At 41.5% G+C, this 22,834-nt stretch overlaps 1 protein-coding gene across 1 annotated transcript in view; it reads left to right on the top strand.

Moving 5' to 3' along the window:
- FAM92A (family with sequence similarity 92 member A) overlaps positions 1-22,834 on the top strand; it is a 60,435-nt gene that overhangs the window by 23,062 nt on the left and 14,539 nt on the right. Inside the window, exons 4-7 of the mRNA XM_019545144.1 lie at positions 3,623-3,691; positions 9,736-9,837; positions 18,604-18,609; positions 22,724-22,828. Of these exons, the coding sequence (XP_019400689.1) occupies positions 3,623-3,691; positions 9,736-9,837; positions 18,604-18,609; positions 22,724-22,828 (282 nt within the window). The remainder of the gene's footprint in view (positions 1-3,622; positions 3,692-9,735; positions 9,838-18,603; positions 18,610-22,723; positions 22,829-22,834) is intronic.

Genomic DNA, 22,834 nt, shown 5'->3' on the forward strand with positions numbered 1-22,834 from the left:
CAACCGGCGCTGCTTTCCAAGCTGCTGGGCTGCATGTCGGCAGTGGGATCAGTATCGGCCGATATAGCTTGTTAATAATCAGCAGGGATCCTGGTTTTCTCTGCCAAAACGATATCCCTAATTTTCAAATTTAAAAAAGTAACCAGCAGTCCACATTTCTGCATGATTAAAATGAAACGCCACTAATAGATAGGTATATAGTGGTGTTTCATCTTAATCACAGATAAATATGGATTTGGGGTTACTTTTTTAATCTGAAAGTTAGGGATTTTTTTTTTAAATCGGAGGAAACTAGGATCCCTGATAATCAGCCATCAGTATTGGCCCAAAAAATCCCTAACCCCTAATTCGCGTTCATTAGGTTTTAAAATGCTAAATTGCTTTGTTGTTTGAGAGCAAGAAAATTCCAGTGATTTGGGGCAAAGAATTAAGCAGGTTAATTGAGCACATGTGAATGGTCACCATTGTCAGTGGGATAACATGCATGCATAAAGTTTAAACATATTTATTTTTCAGGATTCAGGTCGTAGTTTAAAACTGTGCTAATCAGACTATATTTCACTAGATCATATTGTTTCATTCACATAAATTCACCCTAAACAAAACTACTGTTGTAGTTGCTTTCTTGTGGACATGCCCCTGTTACTTCTAGCATGGAGAAGGTCCAGATATGCTTTTTAAGTAATTTTTCTTTTGCTATTTTTTAATGTATAGAAACCTGGAGAAGAAGTAGGTTTATAATGCCGAATATATCAAGAATAAGAAACCTAACTACGGTCTTCAGTTGTGCGTTAGTGTAGGGTTCCACTAACATCAGTGAGTCTGTTGAAAAATCCACTTTTGCAGTTCAGACTAACGAATTGAGGCCTAATTGAATGTGGAAATAATTTTATTCAGATAGTCTTGCAAGTACTGTTTTGTGTTCATGCCTGTTTAACGAAAACACTTTTTTTAAGGGTATCCTTGTTCCTTCACTAGAAGGCTCAGAAACCATTCACTTCACTTACTTGAAACACCAAGAAGCACTTTAGTTAGAGGAATCTGTTAGCTGATATCCTTGATGTTTATAAAAAACAATTAGAGGGGAAAATCCTTTTCTAAAGGAAACCTTTCAGGCTGTCTTTATACAGCACCAATTCTTTTTTTTAAGTTTAGGTTTCGGATGTTTGGTTCTTATTATTCACTGAAGGGAATTGGTAATCCAAATGCTATATACGGTCCTTTTACAATGTATCTAGGACATATTTTTAATGATACTTAAAACGTAAAGATGTAGATGGCTGCCTACTGGGATTTTCGTAAGTGTGTAGGTGACTTGCTTACACTGAGCCAAACATAAATTAGTGCACTCAATACAGTGGCAAATGAAATACAGTGAAATATAATGGCCTGTGATAGACAGGAGGTCAGTCTTGATGATGTAATGATCCCTTGTGGCCTTAAACTCTATAAATCCATTATTTCAATGAAGACTTTGTCTAGACATCTTTTGGGATCTTCAGAAATGCCCTTAGTAGTTAGTCCTTAGAATAAATTTTCTTCCATTCAAATAAATTTCCATTATTCCCACAGTTAACTGAGGAGATGCAGGGCAAAACAAATATCAGATAGCTAAAGGAAACCAAAGAAAAGGAATCCAAGAGTACTTAAGTAATTTCCATCTCTGCATGAAAAAATCAGATGATAATCTCGATTTCCCTTATTTTGGTGATCAGTTTAAACAGCAACTTCCTTATATAATAACAGTACTAGAAAGTGAAATTTCCTTGTAAGGTCTACCAGTTTCTTTCTTTAGCTACAGTTCCAGATACTAAAGTTCTTTTACTTCATAAAAGCAGCAAGAAAACAAGATAAAAATAGCCCTTCAGTTTTTAAACATTTTCGTAAGGGAGTATTGCAGGTCTCAAGTTTTACATCTTGTTTCTTTGAATGGAAAAGGGGAAGAATGAAAGGAAAATTTTAGAGACAAAGTAAGAGAAGATGGGATTCAGATCTGTAAAGATCAGGTTAAATATTTTCTGTTCTAGAAGATCTGGTGACCAATGTATATTTAAATCATATCAGATTTTAATCTGGAACTGTTGAGATGATTGATACTATCAATCTGGGTCACATGGCTAGTAAGCAGTTTTTATTTCATTTTAAGCATTGTGCACTATTAATTGCCATGGGATTTCTCAGTATATCTTGTTTCTGTGATATCTCTTTTTAAAAATTGCTGGTCATATTTTTATCTTAACTTGAACTCTATCTTGACTGCCATGGAATTGGAACTCAGCTGCATACAATACACTCTCTTTATTTTACTTGAAATGTTAACATGTTCCATCAAACCAGAGGTGTAATGACATGGCTGGGTGCCTAAAAAAGCTGCCACACAAGGCAGCGGTGGCTTCTGGCTGCTGCCGCCACAATTGCATGGCTGCTGGGGTGGTGGGGGTTTTTCTGCTGTCCCCTGCAACCTCTCCAGGGCAGCTGCCATCATCATTCCACCTTAGTTATGCGACTGCGTCAAAGTTAAGGATATGTTAGAAGCAAATATGGTCTGATGAAAAATGTCACTGTAAATGGGGGAGTAAATACAACGGCCCAGGAATTTGCTGCAAGCAGATATATTTTATTATAATGGGTACCACTTAGTAGATGCGTCTACACAAGTGGCTGGCTGCACAGTAACTGGTGTTACTACCCAGTCCTGTCACTGCATGGTTATTTTTAGCTGCTGCTGCACAGTAGCACCATTGTCATGGTTTGTTCCTGGCAATGCTACATCGCCACAGCAACGAGCTACAGCAGTGTAGCGTCTCATATAGATGTGCCCAATGACCAGGTTCTAGTATGCTTTGTTACAGACATTTGGATAAGACAAGTCTTATCCTGAAGAGCTCATGGGGAAATCAAATAAACAAATAGTTGGAGAAATAAGAGGAAAAGTTAATAAATCAGACAAAATTACAGTTTGACAAGCAGAAGTCTTAATCCATTACATACCTACCCATTTTCAGCTGTTTTCCTCTGTAGACATGTTTAAAACATCACAAATATAAGTATCTGTTAATGCATTAAATAGTATTAGCACTATAATGTTGGTATATTCATTACATAGTTTGCTGTTGTTCATGCCTTTCAAGAAATCTCTTAAATTGCTCAGAGGAAACAATAATTGAATAATCTACCAAATACATTTAAAAGAAATAGATTTCCTTTTTCAGTTCTTAAAAAAAGAGTTATAGAATTTGAGACTTAACATTGCACATATCCAGTAACAATTCTCAGGCCTGATTCATCCCGATTTAATGCCACTGAAGTGAAATAATTTACACCAGGAATAAGTTAAACCCATCTCTTCAGGTACAAATCACTTTTTGTTCAGCATTTCTGGTTTTGTTTTTGCAAAAGACTTTAAAACCTCTGCCTTCAGTGATTATGGATTAATCTTCTTGTAAAATAGAATCAACATTTTGCATAATCTTTCTTTCTGTTTATATGCAAGTGTAAGTTATTTATTGTAAGCTGCTCTGAGCCTTTTAGAAAGAACAGGATATAAACCTAATAAGTAAATAAATAGGTCTATACATTTAATGTATGAAGGACTTAAATGATTCTTTGACTTTTTTTGTAGGTTGAAAGGCTTGAAGCCAAAGTTGTTGAACCTCTGAAAAGTTATGGGACCATAGTAAAACTTAAAAGGGTAGGTAAATTTAGGTGTAAAGTATTTAGTCTCAAAATTCAGTATATTCTTATGTCTTTATGAATATCATTAACCTACACTAATTTGATGTGCTCTTCTTATTAAAATGGTTAGTGTAACAAAAAATACAAATAAGTGGATCAAAAATACTTTTGAATTTTGGCTGGGTATATGTGAAACAGATAAGTTCCAAGACAGAAATTGAGGAAAGGGAGTCCAGTTCCCCGAAGGATTAACAACTGATACATAGCTTTGTACACATTCAAGCAGACTGCATTTTCTTAATTAAGTGCCCTATGTTTTATCTGATACTTTTAGGAGTTTGACTAAAAAGAGAATGCAAAAGTTATAAGAACATCCCAAACCCTTTAGAATTACAAGCAAGGTTCATATTTGTTGGAAATTACTGGTGAAGAAGCTCCTGGCTGAAACGCATAGATCTGTAATAGCCAGTATCCTGTCCTTTCTGGAATGGCTATCAGCATGAAAAGGGGAAGTACAAATGATTTGGAGTCTATGATTTTTTTTTTTTTAATTTCTGAGGTTAGAATGCAGCAAAATTGGGGTTTTGAAGTACTTTCATAAGAAGTGCACCAGTGTCTTTTTTTCATGCATTGACACAAGCAAGAACAGATTTCTTTTTTTTTTCACAGTAAAGTGGTGTTTGTGTTTCATGAGAGTATACTGCATAGGATGCCATGTTGCATATATACAGAATAATCCATATTTGGTGTACTCTATATTATTGTACGCAGTTTCTTATACAATGCTCGCTTCTCGGGTATCTGAGCTCTTTCCAGTATCAAGTTGATTATCATCTGTCACATGTTTGTTCTTGCATCCTTTCCTCAAGGGAACATCATATGCAATAGAATATTTTATTTTGTATTTTTTTTTATACACACGAGAGAGAGAGGGAGAGGGAGTCACTCTGTCAAAAAAAGTGCCTTTCAATTAAACGGAAAAGTGGTAAGGTTTTTTTATAGTTCTTTGTTCCTATGAAAGTTCACTTCACTTAGAGCTCTTTCAGAAGCTTACCCGTTTCCTCCATAGAAGAGCTTTGCAGCTGTACCCTTATCTTAAAAAGTTTGAGTGTGCCCTATAAGTGAAGAATACTATATATCTTTAGAAAATCTAATGCATGGCCTGAACACAAGCCATTGGGCATCATGAAATTAAGGGCAAAGACCTTGAATTTGATTCAAAATCTAAGGAATATATATGAAGGAACAAAGAGGATTGATTATGTTTGTGAGGTTTTGTTTTATTTATACAGTAGCAAGTGTCTATAAGAAGATGTAGAGAAAGGTCCAACAGGAGTTTCCTGAGTACTGAAGGCTTCGTGCTCAAGTATATTGCATTGTTGTCCAACCTAAAAGTGATATAGTCAAGAGTAACTTCAGCCAATCTTGGACGGTTTTAAGTCTCCTGCTATCCTAGGCAATCAGATATGTTAGATAATATTACTCCGTGATATTGCTATGTGATAATTTAGTGTGAGTGAAGAGCCCAGGAGTACACTTAAGCTGCAAACTTCAATAGGCAGTTTTTGGCTGGCATCTTCAGCAAAGAGAGACTTCCTTTTAGATGCAAACTTCAGAATGCTTTCCTTTGCCAACCTCCATAACGTTTCTCTTGGTTGGATTCAGCTTCAGCCAGCTGTTTTTCATGCCTCTGTTGTTGTAATCTGAACACTGGACTACTTGGATGATAATAATATAATCATATATAATATAGAGATTGAGCTGAATATCATCTTCACAGAGCCAGCATTTGAGTCTATATTTAGCAAGTTTCTACAATATAGATGTTGAATAGAACAGGACAGAGAACTGATTTTCATGAGACTCCACAAAAGAGGCAGTATAGCAGTAAAGGCAGTTTTTCATTACTACTTAATGGTGTACACATTGAAAAAGAACCCACAGTGTTTTAGACCGATATTCTGGACTGCTTGTTGAAGGTGAAACAGCAATATTGATTTCACCACTGCTGTTTATACAGGTAAAATTACCAGTCTTCACTCCTGTTTATTAGTCTTCTCTGTGTACCTCCAAGGATCACATTAGCTGTTGTTTGTTTGTTTATTTGCAGCAGCATTTTATCGGGAACTCATGTTGAGTAGCTATTTCCCAGGATGAAATCTCAATTCTCTATAAGTATGGTCTGGATTCCTTGGTCCTAGATGTGTACTGTTATTTGGTTGTAATACAATACAACTTGCTAGAATGAGCCTAGCTTACCAAATCATCTAGATACCTTTGTATGACTGCCCTATCTTCATTATTATATATCATTCTATGTATCTTTGTATCATTTGCATATTTTATCAGACATCATTTTTGTATTTGCTTCCATGTCATTGACAAAGCTATTGGGTGCTGGGTCTACCGCAACCCTACTCTCAAGACCGGTGTTCAGTGATGAAACACCAACAATGGCTACTTTCTGACATGTCAGTAAACAAGTTCTTAATTCATTCAATGCATGCTCTATTGTTATTGTATAGTGCTATTTTTTAATCAGAGTGTACCAAGGAGCTAGGTCAAACTTGCCTAATCAACCCAACTTGAAATCAGGTTTATTTCTATCAGACCACGTTGGCATTAATTATCCCTTCCCTGCAGTTCTTTATTGATTGAATCTGATTTTTCTATTTAATTTGTTCAGGATTGCTATCAATCTATCTGGCCTCTAGAAGGAGAGGGAGATCTAAATAATTTCTTAAAGATTGGCACAGTGTTAATGCTTTTCCATCTTTAGAAATTTTCCTAGTAATCCAAAAATTTATTAGAATGATATTTTAAGACTTTGGTGCAAGTTTTCTGGGCCTAGTTATTTAAAATGTCTGTTCCTGATAGTTGTTTCTCAGTTACTTGTCTATTGGAAAATACTTCTTCATACTGTCATGTAGCCAAGGTGGAGCTGGACACTCACCAAGGTGCTGTATTTGTTTTTTACCACACTGGACCCATACAGTGTTAAGATTTTCTGAGTCTCATGTTTTGGCTGACATCCCTGTTACACTTTTGTATGAACTGTCTTCTGCTGTCATGAGGCACGTGGCCCTTAAAATTAGTGAACAGTTTTACTAGGCAGTAAATAGGGGTGGAAATTTTCTGTGCATCAATTGCTCTGTGGTTATAGCCTGAGTACATGTTCTTACCCTATAATTAATAGAATTTTAGATAAAAGTAGCTTAGTCTTCAGTGAAAGAGGGGAAAGTTTTATGGTTTAGCTTCCATATTTCATGGGATGAAAGTGTACAATTATTAGAGTAGCTGAAAGTAAATCCATTCCCCCTTTTACTCCATAATACATTGTTCATATTTGAATAATATTCCTTACTCCCTTTTTTTATGATGGCATTGTTTATTAGACCAAAAAAACCCATAGTTGACAGTCTTTTAAAGCATAAAGGTAGTATAACTGTCCTTTCTTGGGGAAAAGAGACAGCTGAGAAGGGCTGGAGCTGGGTGTGTAGCTGTCATTGTACAGCAATCCTGTATCCTTGAGAGAAACTAAGAAAAATGCACACAAGAACAGAGGGAAAAACAGCTAAAACATGGGCAGAGCAACACTTTTACACACATCTACTGCAAGGCCTGGTAAACTTGTACCAACTTGGCTTACATATGTATTATACTAGTGGTACCCAACCTCCTTGTCCAGCAGGCCAGATTGGCAATGCCAGGTATGTCCAAGGGGCCGGATCCAGGTAGTGCTCCTAGTCTGGCACCCAGGAGAGCATGGCAGGCACCATCTGGCTGCACGGGGGGGAAAGAGCGGGAGGGAGCAGGCTGACCCCAACACAGCTTGGCAGGGGAAAGGAGCTTGACCTGGCCCCACAGAAGGACGGGGGTGTGGCCTGGCCCCAACCCAGCCCTGCACAGAGGGAAGGGAAATGACCAGGCCCCAGCCTGGGAGTGTGACTCAGCCCCAGCAGGAGGGAAGGAGGCATGGCCAGGCTACCAACTCAGCCCCACAGAGAGGGAAAGGGAACGTGGCCTGGCCCTATGGAGAGATTGTGGCCAGACCCCATCCTGGCTCCATGGGGGAGAGAAGGGGGTGTGTCTGGCTCCAACTGGCTGTACAGCGAACGGGGTTTGTTTTGGCAGGGGGAAGGTGGACATATTAATGACCGCCAGTCCCCTACTGTCACATTTCTGGACCTCTGGAGAGCCCTGTGGGTCAGATACAATGGCTCCATGGGTTGCCACAATCTTCTTCCATAACAGCATATGATTTGAATACAGTTTTTAGGTGATACTGTAGCTTTTTGTCCTTTTATTGATTTTTTTTCTTTTAAATAAATAGATTCATGCCACAGACTAAGAGGATTTTAGTTAGCTTAGATCAATTTAAGCATTCTTCTGCTTCTCATGGCTTTTCCTTTAAATCTCTCTCTCCTTTTCACGATTAACTTTCTTTGACCTGGGCTGGTCTCATAATCTAAAACAGCCTCCAGTTCATTCATTCATTCATTCATTCATTCATTCATATTCTCCCTCTCTCCCCCTCTTTTCTCTCTTCCAACCTCCTCCCCTTCCAAAAGCTTACGAACTCTGTAGATGTGTCTACATGTGCAGTTAATGCACATGAATAAACTGGAGCTCATTGCTGCAGAGATTTTTTTGTTCGCAGGTACGCTGTTTGAATGTGTGCCCAGAAGCAATCAACTCCACAGCAGTCAGCTCCAGAGCGTATTCATGCACAGTGTGTGGAGCCAGGTCGGACCAGCCCTGGCTGGTAGAGGGGCTAACTGGGGCATGAGGGAGCTTCAGCTCATGGCTGGCTGTTAGGCAGCCCCCACACTGAAGCACCCTCATGCACCAGCCAGTCCAGACAGAGTCTACGCATGTGCTGCTTCAGAGTCTTTTACTCCGCAGCAGGATGGTACTTGTAAATTAGTTTACTGCAGCCTAGAGTGAGATATTCTTACCACCACAATTTTATGATTTTTGAAATTTTTCTCACAGTCTCATGATAGAAGCACATCAAGAGTTTTTTCTTCCAAAAACAGAATGGAAATACTTATCGAATAACTATGGAGAGTTCTGCCTTTTTTATATTGTTATTAGCTGTGTTACTCTGTCCTAGTAATGGGCCTGCATCATTACTAGGACTTCTTTTTGTTTCTAATATACTTACTGTTACTGTCCTTAACCTTGTTCTCTATAGATTTTTCTCCCTGAATTCTGAATAGTTTTACACATTATTTTACTTTTCTCTTTTTTCCAGTTGTTATCTATCACTTTTTTATTTTTACTTGTTTCCTTCACTTTGTTGCTGATGGGCTTATAACCACAATCATGTTTCTTGATTGTGGAATGGTGGCATTTTAGTAACCTAACAGAATATTCATAGAGTCTTTCATATACATGTTAATACCTAACCTCTAGAACATGGCACGTCAGCAGATCCACCTATGGAGTTTGAGCACTGTCAGGGCCCAGTGATATGTTTCTGTCACTTGGTAGGTGCTCAGTGTTTAACAGGAATAATTCTGTAAAAAATTGGTTTGGTTTAGTGATTGGTTACCAAAACTTGTGTGGCCCTGGGTAAAGGGGTACCAAAACTTGTGTGGCCTTGGTATCATGGAGTTTCCCACAGGGCTTTCCATGAGCTGGATGACCCACAGGTGGCAGTGGTAGTAGCATTAATCCCCATAGCTACTGGAGCTTCTGTTTTTCAATGCACCTCTGAAACCCAGGGAGTTAGTGTCACTGCTGATCTCCCCTCTCTTTTTCCCTGATGCTGATCTTAGTTGCCAGAGGTGACTACAAACCCTGATACCTAGCAGTGCACAAGGGTTGGTTGGTGGCGGAGGCAAGTGGTGTTAACAGCAGTGGGCTCTGGCAGCTGTACCAATGAGCTTGCAGACCAGATCCAGCCTGCAGGTTGGACACCTGATGTTTGACACTTCTGATGTAAAGCAAAAGGTTTTATCCAGGCTTTATGAACTAAACTTAAATGCAGACATATGTATTTCATACTCCTGTACCTCTGTTTAAATGTACAAACTGTTATAAATATACTTGCAGGATGATTTAAAAGCAACTTTAACAGCAAAGAATCGAGAAGCTAAGCAGTTGTCTCAATTGGAAAAGACTCGTCAGCGGAATCCATCAGATCGACACATTATTGTATCCTTTCTATTTATAATAAGAAATAATTGATTAAAAAAAGCAATGCATTTAGAAAGGGATGTGGTAGGAATTGCCCATAAAGCAGTTATGAATCACAGAGTTCTTACATATTTTGTGACAATTAGTTGTAGTTTAACCCCTGCTATATTAGTATTTGTTCATTAGAAAGAACTTTGGGGCAAACCTTGGTTCAATTTTACATGCCTAAGCAAAACTTGCATAGCCACATAAGTGTAACTGTTGGCATGTACAGCTTGGATTCTGTTTCCACCTGTGGTGAAGTACGATTGCCCAGGTACATATATACTTGCAAGAAATAAAAAGGGGGCTCCCCACATTTAGTCCAGTAGCTAGGGCATGTACCCAGAGAGTAAGACACCCCCTGTTACCCAGAAGGGATTTGAACCTACATCTCCTACTTCCTACCATAATGCTCCATGCCAGGCCATGAGCTAATCCTTTTGAAAGCTGTCCCACTGGGCTGCCAGGAGGGGAAATTGTGGGCCCTAAATTAAAGGGAGATGGGTGTTTCCTTAGAAGGGAGAGAGCCCTGGAGCCTTGCCCCTAATGTAACAGAATCTGTCTATAGCTGTTTATCCATTTTTAGTAGAGGTGCATTGATAGAGATTTTGGGGGCTGATACCAATAGCCAGTATTTAAGGAGGCAGATCTGCCAATATCAATCCGATTTCTGATACAGCTGCCTCCAGCTGGTAAGTCTGGTGTGGTGGAAGGGGAAAGGGGAGGAAAGGAGTGTGGGGGAGCAGATCAACTCCCTGCTGCGGTGAGGAAGGGGGCAGGGGCAGGTGCTGCCAGGGGGGTGGGGCACGGGACAGAGCCACAGATCATGGGGAGGGCAGCTCCTGCCGCTGCTTGGACCCCGGGAAGGTATGGGGGGTGGCATTTGCCCCCTGGATCTGTGCAGGGCAGGGCTGCGCAGAGCTCTTTTCAGTGAAGTCTGGGCATAGAGTGGGCTCTGGTGACGCAGGGAGGATGCTGCATCCACCTCAGATTTCACCGCCTCTCTGCTCCCAGTGACCCCACCTGGCACAGCCCCGGCTCAACAGCCTGCATCCATCCGCACACTAGGAAGGGCCAGGGCTGCAACTGGCAGTGGTGGCGCTGGGAGGGGAGCAGTGGCAAAATCTGGGGTGGATGCAGCATCCTTGAAGTGCTGCCAGAGCCCACTTTGAGCCCAGCTCCTGCTGAGAAGAGCCTCACACAGCTCCAGCTACAGCCTTCCCTGCCCTGCCCCACCCCCCACACACATCCGGTGGGACATACACCCCCTGTGTCCTCCTGGGGTGCAAGCAGCAGCAAGAACCAACCCCCCCTCCCCCCCACAAACCATGGTCTGCCCCTTCCCACCACTCCAGCCCTGCCTGGGCAGTGCCTGCCCTTGCCCTCACCCCATCACTGTGGGGGCATTGATCTGACCCCCACACACGCCTTCCCTCTCCGTTCCTCTTCCACCACACCGGACTTACCAGCTGGAGGAAGCTCTCCATACTGCTGGCTCTGCTCCTCACTGCCTGAGGCATGCAGCACGGACATTTATTGGCCAAAGTATTGGACCAATATCCAATACAGCCAGTTTTCTTTATATCGGTACTGATCCAATATCGGACTGATGTATCCGCGCACCTCTAATTTTTAGCAAATGAATATTAAATCTTGACTTCAAAAAAGCCTTCAATCTGGTCTCCCATGATCACCTCTTGGCGAAACTGGCCAATTGTGGCCTTGGGTCCACCACGATGTGCTGGATGGGAAATTGGCTCTGTGGTCAGACACAGAAAGTGATAATTGACGGAAGTCAATCGTCATGGTGCCCTTTGACCAGTGAGGTCCCCCAAGGCTCTGTCCTTGGACCCATATTGTTCAACATCTTCATTAATGATGTGGACATTGGAGTCAGAACCAAACTGGCCGAGTTCACCAGTGACACCAAACTTTGGGGCAAAGCATCCACGCCAGAAGATAGGCGGGTGATCCAGGCTGACCTGGACAGGCTCAGGAAATGGGCAGATGAGAACCCGATGGTGTTTAACACCGAAAAATGCAAGGTTCTCCACCTTGGGAGGAAAAACCTGCAGCATCCATATAGCCTCGGCAGTGCTACGCTGGCTAGCACTATGGAAGAAAGAGACTTGGGGGTCATCATTGACCACAAGATGAACATGAGCCTGCAGTGCGATGCTGCGGCTAGTAAAGCGACCAAAGCGCTGGCTTGCATCCATAGATGCTTCTCAAGCAAATCCCGGGACATCATTCTCCCCTTGTACTCAGCCTTGGTGAGGCCACAGCTGGAGTATTGCGTCCAGTTTTGGGTTCCACAATTCAAAAAGGATTTGGAGAAGCTTGAGAGAGTGCAGAGAAGAGCCCCACACATGATCAGAGGTCAGGAAAACAGACCTTACGACAACAGGCTGAGAGCCATGGGGCTTTTTAGCCCAGAAAAGTGCAGGCTCAGGAGTGATCTGATGGCCACCTATAAGTTTATCAGGGGTGACCACTAGGATCTGGGGGAACGTTTGTTCACCAGAGCGCCCCAAGGGATGACGAGGTTGAATGGTCAAACTACTGCAATATTGTTTCAGGCTGGACATAAGGAAGAATTCTTTACTGTCCGAGCCCCCAAGGTCTGGAACAGCCTGCCATTGGAGGTGGTTCAAGCACCTACACTGAACACCTCCAAGAGTAAATTGGATGCTTATCTTGCTGGGATCCTATGACCCCAGCTGACTTCCTGCCCTTTGGGCGGGGGGCTGGACTCAATGATCTTCTGAGCCCTAATGTCTATGAAATTTATGAAAATGCAGAAAAGCCAATAGGGATGGAGGCCACAACACAAGGTCCTCCCCAACTCAAGGCAGCAACCTTCTTACTGAGCCATTCCCTCCTCCACCCTAGCTTGCTATTTGCTAGCTAGCCCCACCTGTCTTCCCCTCCTGGCTGCCCAGTGGTCCAGCTTCAAAAAGATTAGTACATACCCTGAGCATTGCCTAGACCAGCAATTCCCAATCTGTGGTACGCATACCACCAGTGGTACGCGGATAACCTGTCAGTGGTATGCATTAACAGATTTATTATAATTACTCTATATGACAGAAATTTGCTGGTGGTACTTAAGGTTGTATTGTTTTAAATCGGTGGTGTGCAATCTGTCAGAGTTTGGGAACTGCTGACCTAGCCTATGGTTTGGTGGTTAGAGCACTCTGAACCTGAAGGCCTAGAACATGTTGGGGACAGGACATTGCATGAGCTTTAGTTAAAGTGCCCCCACTGCTATTTTGAAGCCCGGGGATGCTGAATACACAAGATGTGGAGGCTGCTGTAGCGCACTAATTATCACGCTCCAGCAGACTGATTAATGGAGTCTGCTCTGGTGCACTGTAATTACAGTGCGTCGGAGCAGTGTCCATGCACATCTACAGGCACCCTAGATTTCCTGTTTCTTGGCAGGTTCCCTAACCATTAGGCTGCTTAACTGAAAGATAAGAAGGCTTCTCTCTACTTCCCTCCCCTCTTATTTTCTAATCATTTTCTTTTTTTGACTAATGTTCCAGGATTTACCTAGCATTGTGTACATCTGGGCAGTAGTGTTACTAGGGCAGAGTGAGTGGGACACTGACTTAGCGAAGTCACTAGCAGCATTCTGCAGCTCTCCCCTCTTGCTGTCTTGCTGTTTGAGAAAGGCAAGAGGGAGGCAGTGTCTAAGGGGATGGATCAGTGCCCCAGGTGCCCTGCCCTGTCCAACAATAGTGGTGCTGTCCCTTTCCTGCCTTTCTGGTACTCAGAGCAACTGTGCCCAGAACACCAGAACTGCTAGTTGCACCTCTGCATCTGGGTAACGCCCTTACACCTCAGAGCCTAGATATCCAGGGCTCAGACTTCTGAACATGTTCAGAAGGGATGTGCAGGGTTAGTGTAGGAAGTACACATGGAATCCAAACGCCAAGCACCAAAAATTGCTCTTATGTAAGTGTCACTTAGGCACATACAAGTGAATAGGATTTGGCCCTTTGTATCTGACATGATTTGTTAGTCACCATATTCAATTTTTCTGTCATTGTTGGTAAGTTATAACAAGTCATATGTTATCTGGGGTTTAAGGAAAGATTATTATATCCTTTTGTGAGTTATAAGTGTGGAAATGACTTTTGCTTTTATATTTCTGTGTATGTTTGTTTTAGCATTTGTTTCTGTTAATCTTTCATAAATCTTCCCTGTAATAGTATGGACACAAACCTTCCCCAGGATTGCAACTGGTAGTGCTTGATGGGGCTGCTAGAATGTGTGAAAAAGAACTGCTTTTCCCTCTAAAAAGCTGCTAACCATCTACAGCAGAACGTTCCCTATTCTGAGCAAACCCCTTCCCTCTCCTCCCCCCACAATCTATTGAACGAACATTACTAAAGTTGCAAAATTAGGAAATGCCAGAATATGGATGGATTGTGCAACTCCAGTTTAGTCCCTTTTTGCATATGCATTATGGTTAATTGTGATCACACAAATTCTTTCCATGCCTTCTCTGGAATCACTGTGTAATGATCAATCTGTTTTCTGAAGGACAGTGGTTTTCAACCTTTTTTTCATTTGTGGCTCCCTAAACAACAATGTAGATGCAGACCCCTTTGGAAATTCTGAATGGAGGTGCAGGCCCCTTTGAATTGTAAGTGTGGGTATTCATATACTTTTGATCATAGTCATCTTTTGTGGATCCCTTAGACATTGTGGGCCACAGACCCCTACGGGTTTACAAACAAGCAGAGCCCTACAGCAGTGGTGCTCAACATAATTTGTTGGAGGAGTTGGAAGGCTTGTAGTGAAAGTGATAGGGGGTCACATGTGTTAAAGTAGCTGAATATCCTGGAAAATAGGATTCTGTCTAACTCTGCCACAGAAACTCCTATGTAAATAAAGTTTTTTTACAAGGGTTAATAATTATGTTCCTTATTTTCTGGTTGCCTAATTTGAGACCAGTATGTAATCTGCAAAAATGCTGAGCTGGGACAGCTAGAACTGGGATTATTGGGGGGTACAATTTAAACATATAGGGCATGTCCAGGTGAGCACAGCTGTGCAGCACGTGGTACCGCAAGCACGTGGTGCCACAAACACGTCTGCAGCACCACATACCACACAGTCAGGTGTTCTATGCACTGCAAGGGCATGCTGCCCATGCATGTGCTGCTCTTTTTTTCTGTGAGGTTTGTTTTGTTTGTTTGTTTGTTTGATTAGGTTTTTTTGAGCCCTGCGTATCCAGGGGTCAGAAAACCCATGGGGAAAAAAAACCAGAGTAGCACATGCATGAGCAGCATGCACCACTAAAAAGCAGAGCCAGGCTGCCTGGAGCTGTGCTGCGGCTGCCAGCCAAGCACCGCCCAGCAGGATCGCCACTGCAGCCCTGGGAGGCCCCCAGGACAAGCTGCTGGGGCCAGCACAGTGCTGGCTCTAGCCCCTGCTACTGTCCCTGGGGTAACTTGCCATGCACCAAAGCATGAGTGGCACGGGCATTCCCCAGGGACAAGTAACTGCGGTGCAAGGTGTGCTGCTGCTGTTTGTCCCCAGGGAACTAAACATCCATGCTTGTCTGGACATGGCCATAAAGTACTGAAAAATCAGGTCTGTCTTGTCTTGAATTAGAAACCCAGAATCCCAGAATTAGAAACCCAAAATTAAGCCCTTAATCCTTCTGTTTCCCTCTGTTCACTGTCTATAAAATGAGAACAATTTGACATGTATATCCTCAGATGTAGTGATGTGAGCAGCAGCCCATGAGGAAATGTTCTGGCTTTCAGGGCAAGATTTGACTAGTCTGCAGTAAATTAGGGCATATGGCCATGCATTGACTATTCATGAAGTAAGTGCAGTCCATTCTGTGTGCCAAGAGAGGCAGGAGTCTTGTGGAAAAATAATGCATGAACATGTAATTATAAATTGTATCTTAACATGTCCCAAGGCAGTGAAGAGCAATGCATAAGCAACCTTCATTTGGTATGTCCTAATTTTTGAATGCTTGGCATTGCAATATCTAATAATGTTCTTTGAGCATTTTTGTATCTTTTTTTCAAAAAGCAAGCAGGAAATCTAGAACCTCCATTGCTAGATCAGGTGCACAGGGCAGGACAGGGCCTGAACTGGGTATGTATGCCCAACCAGCGGTAGTGCAGAGCCTGATCCTGGCAGGAGGGGCCCAATCTGGCCATAGACTGCCCCCAGGCTACTCATCAGGCTTGCAGGGCCAAAACATTGAGCACTCCTGGTATAGAATCATAGTGAAGGGGGTCATAAGCAAGGTTGGAACCTTTAGTTGCTGTATACAAATCTCTGCTGCTTAAATCTCACACACTATTCCAGGAAGGGAGTGTGGTCTAGAAGGCACAGACATCTGCCTATTCTCCCCTCTCCAGGTTTGATTCCTCATGCCCCACTCCTTCCAATTTGCCCTGGATCTGCACTGCTTTTGGTTTCTCATCCCTCTCCCTTTAACCTAAACTAGCTTCTTAGGGTGCATCCCAACAAGTACGCACATTCAGGGGTGCACGTTTTCTGCATGACAAAAAGAAGTGGCACATAATTGTGCCAGCACATGACAAATTGACCCAGGTGGGGTATGGAAGGCTGGGGCCAGCATCTGTAGTAGCCCTAGCAGTCTTACGTTGGGGACCTCCTGGGACAGCAGCTGCGCTGCGCTGGCTGCTTGGAGCCTGGCTGACACCCAGAACATGGTTCTGGCCAGCCAGGTGCTGGTTCTGGCAGTGCAAACTGCTGCCGTGTGCACCACATTTAGCAACCATTTTTTTTTTTTTACACTGGGATCTTCCAGTGGCAAAATCACTGTGCTGCAAACTAGCAGAGCAATGTGTGGTTTACACTGCTGGAAATTGCATGTGCATGCTTGTTGGGATACACCTTTAGAGGGCTGACAGACATGGGGAGGTGGGCAGTAGAACACTTGCTCCTAGTGTCCTTGACAGGCCACTTCTGGCTCTTCCTTAATGTCCTGGCTCCATATTACATTTGTCTTTTTCCCCTTCAAATATTTTTCCCCTGGCTGAACCGGTTGTCTGTCAACAGCTCTTACTTTTGTTTCTTCTGCATTTGAATCATTCAGCTTCTCCTCTAGTCTGCCTGGGACCCATATTAAAAGCACTGATGAGTCAAACCTTCTGTGCTTAAGTCCACCCCACAGTAGAGCGTACATTACAGGAAAAGTCCAGATACAGAAACTAAGCATGCTCCAGTAGTGTATGAGACAGTGCATATGCAGTCCTATTAAACAGTAGCATCTCTAGGGCAATAGAGCACATAGTTTTAGGGTGACATCACATGCATATAGCCTGCCTGATCAGTAGTAGGAGCTATGACAGGCTGGAGCAGTGCTTCCCAAACTTTTCTTCAGCATGATCCCATTTATGGCCCCACAGTGCCAGGGCCTGCCCCAGCAGCTCTTGAGCTCTGGTTGCCACCTGCAGGAAGCAGCAGCTGTTGAGGCCAGAGTGTAGAGTCCAGCTCCCTGCCTGTCTCTTCCCCTGTGGGCAGCACAACCAGAGCAGGCAATGCAGAGTAATACATACCACATTTAGTTCTTTGCTGTTTTAGCTGAAAGCACGCACACACACACACACACACACACACACACACACACACACACACACACACACACACACACAACCCCCCCATAAAGCAAATACTTCATTCTGAATGGCTACATCAGGCTTGAGTTGTACAATACCAAAAAAGATGTTATTATAATGGACGTTTGAGATTACCCTTACCAAAATACTTACTGTTGGAGGTAGTAATATTGCCCCAGCATGCAGAAACTTTTAACTCTGCTGTAGCATAATGTTTTTGGCAGGCTGCAGAAGGAAGGTACACTTTAACTGTAATTCTTCATGTTGTATCAGAAACTATATACATAGTATACCATGTTCTCTCACATGTAACATACCCCTTTTCCCCAAAAAAAGCCCCCCTAACATTGGGGTGTTTGTATTAAGCAGGGAATCTGATTTTTCACTTGGGATAGAAGCCCCTTTTGTTATCTGCTGCATTGTGGAGCATGAGTCACACTATCACTCAGGCAGCTGAAGGAATCAGTTGACTTAATGGTTCATTGTTCTTCACTTCAGCAGTGCTAACAATCATCTTTCCTTTTTAATAATCATGGTGTTCCACTAATCAAGTGAATGTTTCTTGTGGCAGTTTTGCTGTCTGATAGCTACTCCTGGTCTCTCTCTGCCCCTCTTTCACAGCCTTGGAGACAGAGTCATTCCGGGGGGGCGGGGCGGGGGGTCCTGCATAGCATCAACGGCTCCGCGTCCAGCTGCTCGCTATTCCCACTTGCTGACTTGCCATAGGCCCCGCACCCTGCTTGGGTCGCCTCTGCTGGGAGACCCTTCCAAATCATAGATCTACCCATGGAACCAGTCCTCAGCACTAGCTAGGTTTTCAGGTGTAGTTAAATAGAAAAGGGAGGGCAAATCAGTTAAAAACTAGGCTTTATCACTGCTCTGCGCATCCATAACTTTAAGAAAATCTTGCTTTTCATCATTCTGCCTTTCAGAAACAAGGTGTATATTATATTCTGGGGCATATTGTATGCAAGAAAGTATGGGATGAAAAACTTTTTATCTGGTATAATAACATTTTGATGGGGATGCTTTCAAAAAGTAATTGTAATAGCTATATTATTAAGCTCTTGAAATTAATACGGAAATTAAAATATCTTTTTTCCTTTACTATCTATTTCAGTCACAGGTGGGTATCAAATGCAAAAGAGGAAGCAGAGTAAACTTTTTATTTTAACTGCAAATGTGACCTGTTTCATTCTGCCATAACCACAAATAGCAGTATACAAAATCTGCCCACATCTGTTTAAAAGAACCTGCATGTTACTACCATAACATTAATAAAATTAACATTAAAATACCTGGTGCTTATTAAGTACTTCTGGTGACAACAGTATTTATGCAAACATAATTTATTGGAAATCAATTATTGCACTTCATTAAAACCTAGATTTGGAAAAATACTTAAGCATGTGCTAAATGCTTTACTGCACAGGAAAAATACTGTTTGCATGTGTACTGTTAAGTTAATGCTCCAGAGCTCTGCAGAACCAGGACCTAAAGGAGGACCTGAAGCTCATGTATATTATTTGTTTATAATTCCATCAAAAAAATGTAAGTATAATTGATTCATCTTTTTAAAAAGATCTATTTTTAGAAGTGTATCCAGAATGTGTCAGGAATCTTAAGAAAATATTATACTTTTTATCTTGGGAATACATTGAACTATTCTATTTAAAAGCAAGGGGGGGCGGTTTGTAAATTGCATAACGTTTCTGGAATTTGCCCCCAAATTTCTTTGAAAAGAAGCAGTAAAATTAGAAGGATGCAGTTGACTTTAAACAAGCACTTGAGCGAATGTGTTTTTAACTTCATATGGTTATCAATAATGACTAAGATTTCTATAACTAAAAATCTGAAATTTGTTTTTCTCAACTTAATACATTTATCTATTTTGTGAATATTGTTTTACTCTTCCAGTTGATCCTGTTTGAAAAGTTAAGATATTGTGGCTTGAGAAGCCACCAAAGTTGACCAGCAGACTTTATGTACAGTATTGAACCAACTCCTAAGTTCATTTTGGTAAATGCATTAGGTTGCAATTTGACAGTGTCTCTTAAATATAATGTAATATTCAGGGATGAAGTCTTGCATGTGGAACAAAAAATGCAGACCCTGACATGCATGCAGAATCCTATGGGATTTTGTGAAGATGTCAGCTTTTGTACCTATAGATTGTACCTGTTCTGTAACTCCTGTTGGTCCATAGTAGCTTGAACTCAAGTTGCATTTAAAACTGCTTTCTGTACAGACTCAAAAATTGATATTAAAAAAAAAAAAAAAAATCAAACAACTGAACATAAACTAGTGTATGTGCATACTCTTGTAAGACATTTTTACTTCAGTGAATATTTTTTGCCAAACAATGAATTGCAGCTGTTCAAATTTATTTATAAATTGGACCCAAGTTCAGCAAAATTTTGGCTAGGAAAAAACACCATCCTGTAAACTACAGCTTCATAGTTAGAGCATCTCTTAAATTGTGGGAGATTGCCTAGATTGTGGGAGAACTAGGGTCAGATTTTCTTGCTGTCTGTAGTTCAGAGCAGGGAGTGGAATCAGCATTTTAGATTGCCCCATCTCTTTGTCTTCTTTTGAAGCTGTTTCACTTTGTATAAAATATAGCTCCTGCTTCATTTAACATTTAAGTAAGTCATTGCTCCCTCGTAGGGAGTCTATAATCAGATAGATTACTTCTCATCTCTGGCCCCATGAACACTTATGGTAAGTTTAATTAATGACCCTGCTCCGTTCTAATAGGCATTGATCTCACAATCAGCTTCTTTTCTTCTGCTAATTGCACCTGCTGCCCCTGGAAATGTCTCTCTCCTCCCACTGCTGTTCTTTACTATACTGTTCTTTGTGATCAGACCCAAAGAACAATGTCTTGCATTTGTAGTAGTAGGCAGCCATCAATCCTCTGGATCATGCCATACATGTAGAGATTTAATTAGATGCTTGATCAATCCATTAGTGGCTGATAAGTCCAATTCAGGTGCAACACATCTGATTACAAGTTTCACAGAGCCATATAGTAAAAGCATTGTTATCTGGAACTTTATTAACCAGCATGCTCCATTAACTGGCATGTTGATTGATGCAGCAATACCGAAACCACAAGTCCCACTTCCGGTTTTGCTGAGTCCCACTTCGGCTGACTTTGCACTATGGCCCGCGGCAAAGCAGTCTGCACAGGGCCCCTCTTTCTGTCCTCGGCACACTGGTGCTAGGGAAGGGCAGTGGTACACCGATGCAGCGAAAGGGGCAGCAGCCCGAACAGGCAAAGACGCCTGTTTGCATCCTTCAGGTAACTGGCATATTTGGTTATCCAGCACCCCCATTCCCCATGGGTGCTGTATAACAGAGCTTTTGCTGTATATTGTCTCAGTTGGAGTCCAAATTTATAGCATGCTGCTTTCTTCTCTCTCACTGCTTCCATCCTCTGGATCAAAGCTGCTTCACATTGAGCTGCACCCAGTGCCAGATGTTCCCTCCAGATTGGACTGGATTCTGCATGCTCCCCTACAACTTTTTAAGTTGGTGTTGAACAACTGCATATAATTTTTGCACATATCATAATACTGTTAGAGGGCAACTCTGCTTTCTAGAGCCATCTTGAATCTCATTATACAAAATATTTTTGGCAATGTGGTCTTCTATTCTCCTGACAGCCAATCCATCACAACCTTTTCTTCTTGATAGTCTATGTTTCCTTAGCTGATAGTTGTTTGTTATTCCATGCACTTTTTTATTATATCCCAACATTTTTAGCTGCTTTTCTGATCGTTAGTATGAAAACAAAGAATCAAACGCCTTTGACATCAACAGTGGGGTAAAATAGGTGCATCTTGGCCCCCACATTTTAACATCTACTTTTCATTCCTGCTTCTTCATGAATTCAAGGACAGCAATGACGGCATTTATTTTCAAACCAAACTAGATGAAGGCTTGTTCAACATTGCAAGGTTTAGAGCAAAAACCAAGGTGAAAGAACTCATTTTGAGATTTCCTGTTTACAAATAATGCAGCCTTGGTTGCCCACAGTGAATCTTCCTGCAAAATCTCTTGGGCAGATTTTCAGAATCATGCAATAGCTTCAGGATGGCAGTTAGTCTCAAAACGTGTGATTATGTACCAAGGGATGAGAAAAAGCAGTACCTGACATCACTCTGGAGGATAAATCTCTTCGTGTCATTGACAGTTTTTGCTACGTGGGTTCTATGATCAGCAGGAATCTTGACTTTCACTCAACTAACCAAATTGGAAAGCAGCTTAACTCTATCCCAACTACACAGTTGGGCCAATAAAGGATATCACCCTAAGAAATTCTTGCTTCATGTTATTTCTGGATGGTCATGGCTACAACATCACTTACATTTGGTATTTCAATGCTAAGTGGAACAGTTTAAAAACAGGAAAGACTGAGAAAAATCCAATGATTATGACTCCCTTTTTGGGAGATAGGACACCTTGGTTCAAATTCCTGCCCCAGTCAAAGCAGCAAAGTTTGAACCTCTGATACCTAGTACTAGAGCTACAGCAGCTGCTCTTCATTGTTTTTGTGAATCGGTTCCTCTTTAAAAAAATTAGATGGCTAAAAATGCAGCTATTCATTTTTAGTTGTATTCTTTCAGTTCACTGAAAATGCTGAATAAACTTCAGTTTTAGGTCAATCTAATATAATAATTTATTTTCTAAGAAAAACGAAAAAACTTTGATACACACACACACACTGAATATAGTAACACCCCTAAAGATTATTGGATTTAATAGTAAACATTGTTCAACAGAACAAGTATCCAAGGTCAAGGCTTTAAGACTGTGATATACACAAAATGATTATTATACTGCAGCATAGTGCCTTACATTGAAGATAACCACTGTTCATAAGAAATACTAATATCACAGGATATTCTCAGTTAACAAACTTCTTTTGGAAAGATCATTACCATAAAACATTTGACAAGTCACTGGCTCAGTACTTGACTGTTAGAGGTGCACATGTTGGGTGTGGTGTTTTTTTTTGTTTTTGTTTTTGTTTTATATATAATTAGTAATGCATACTGTTGGGATATTGTCAGGGTAGAAAGCAGTTTTATTTGTATCTTGATCTTGCAGGAAGTCTACAATTATAGTGCTTACATGAAAAGGACAACCTAATTGAGGGTTTCCAAAATTAAGCAACCTAAAACCTTGTAAATATCAATTAGAGTAACTTAACCTTTGTTTGGTTATTTTGTAAGGCTGAAAGTGAATTACAGAGAGCTTCAATGGATGCAACCCGAACAAGTCGGCAGTTAGAGGAAACCATTGACAATTTTGAGAAGCAGAAAATAAAGGACATAAAGGTATAT

Source organism: Crocodylus porosus, unplaced genomic scaffold (assembly GCF_001723895.1).
Source record: "Crocodylus porosus isolate Cpor-Errol unplaced genomic scaffold, CroPor_comp1, whole genome shotgun sequence".
Classification (NCBI taxonomy): Eukaryota; Metazoa; Chordata; order Crocodylia; family Crocodylidae; genus Crocodylus; species Crocodylus porosus.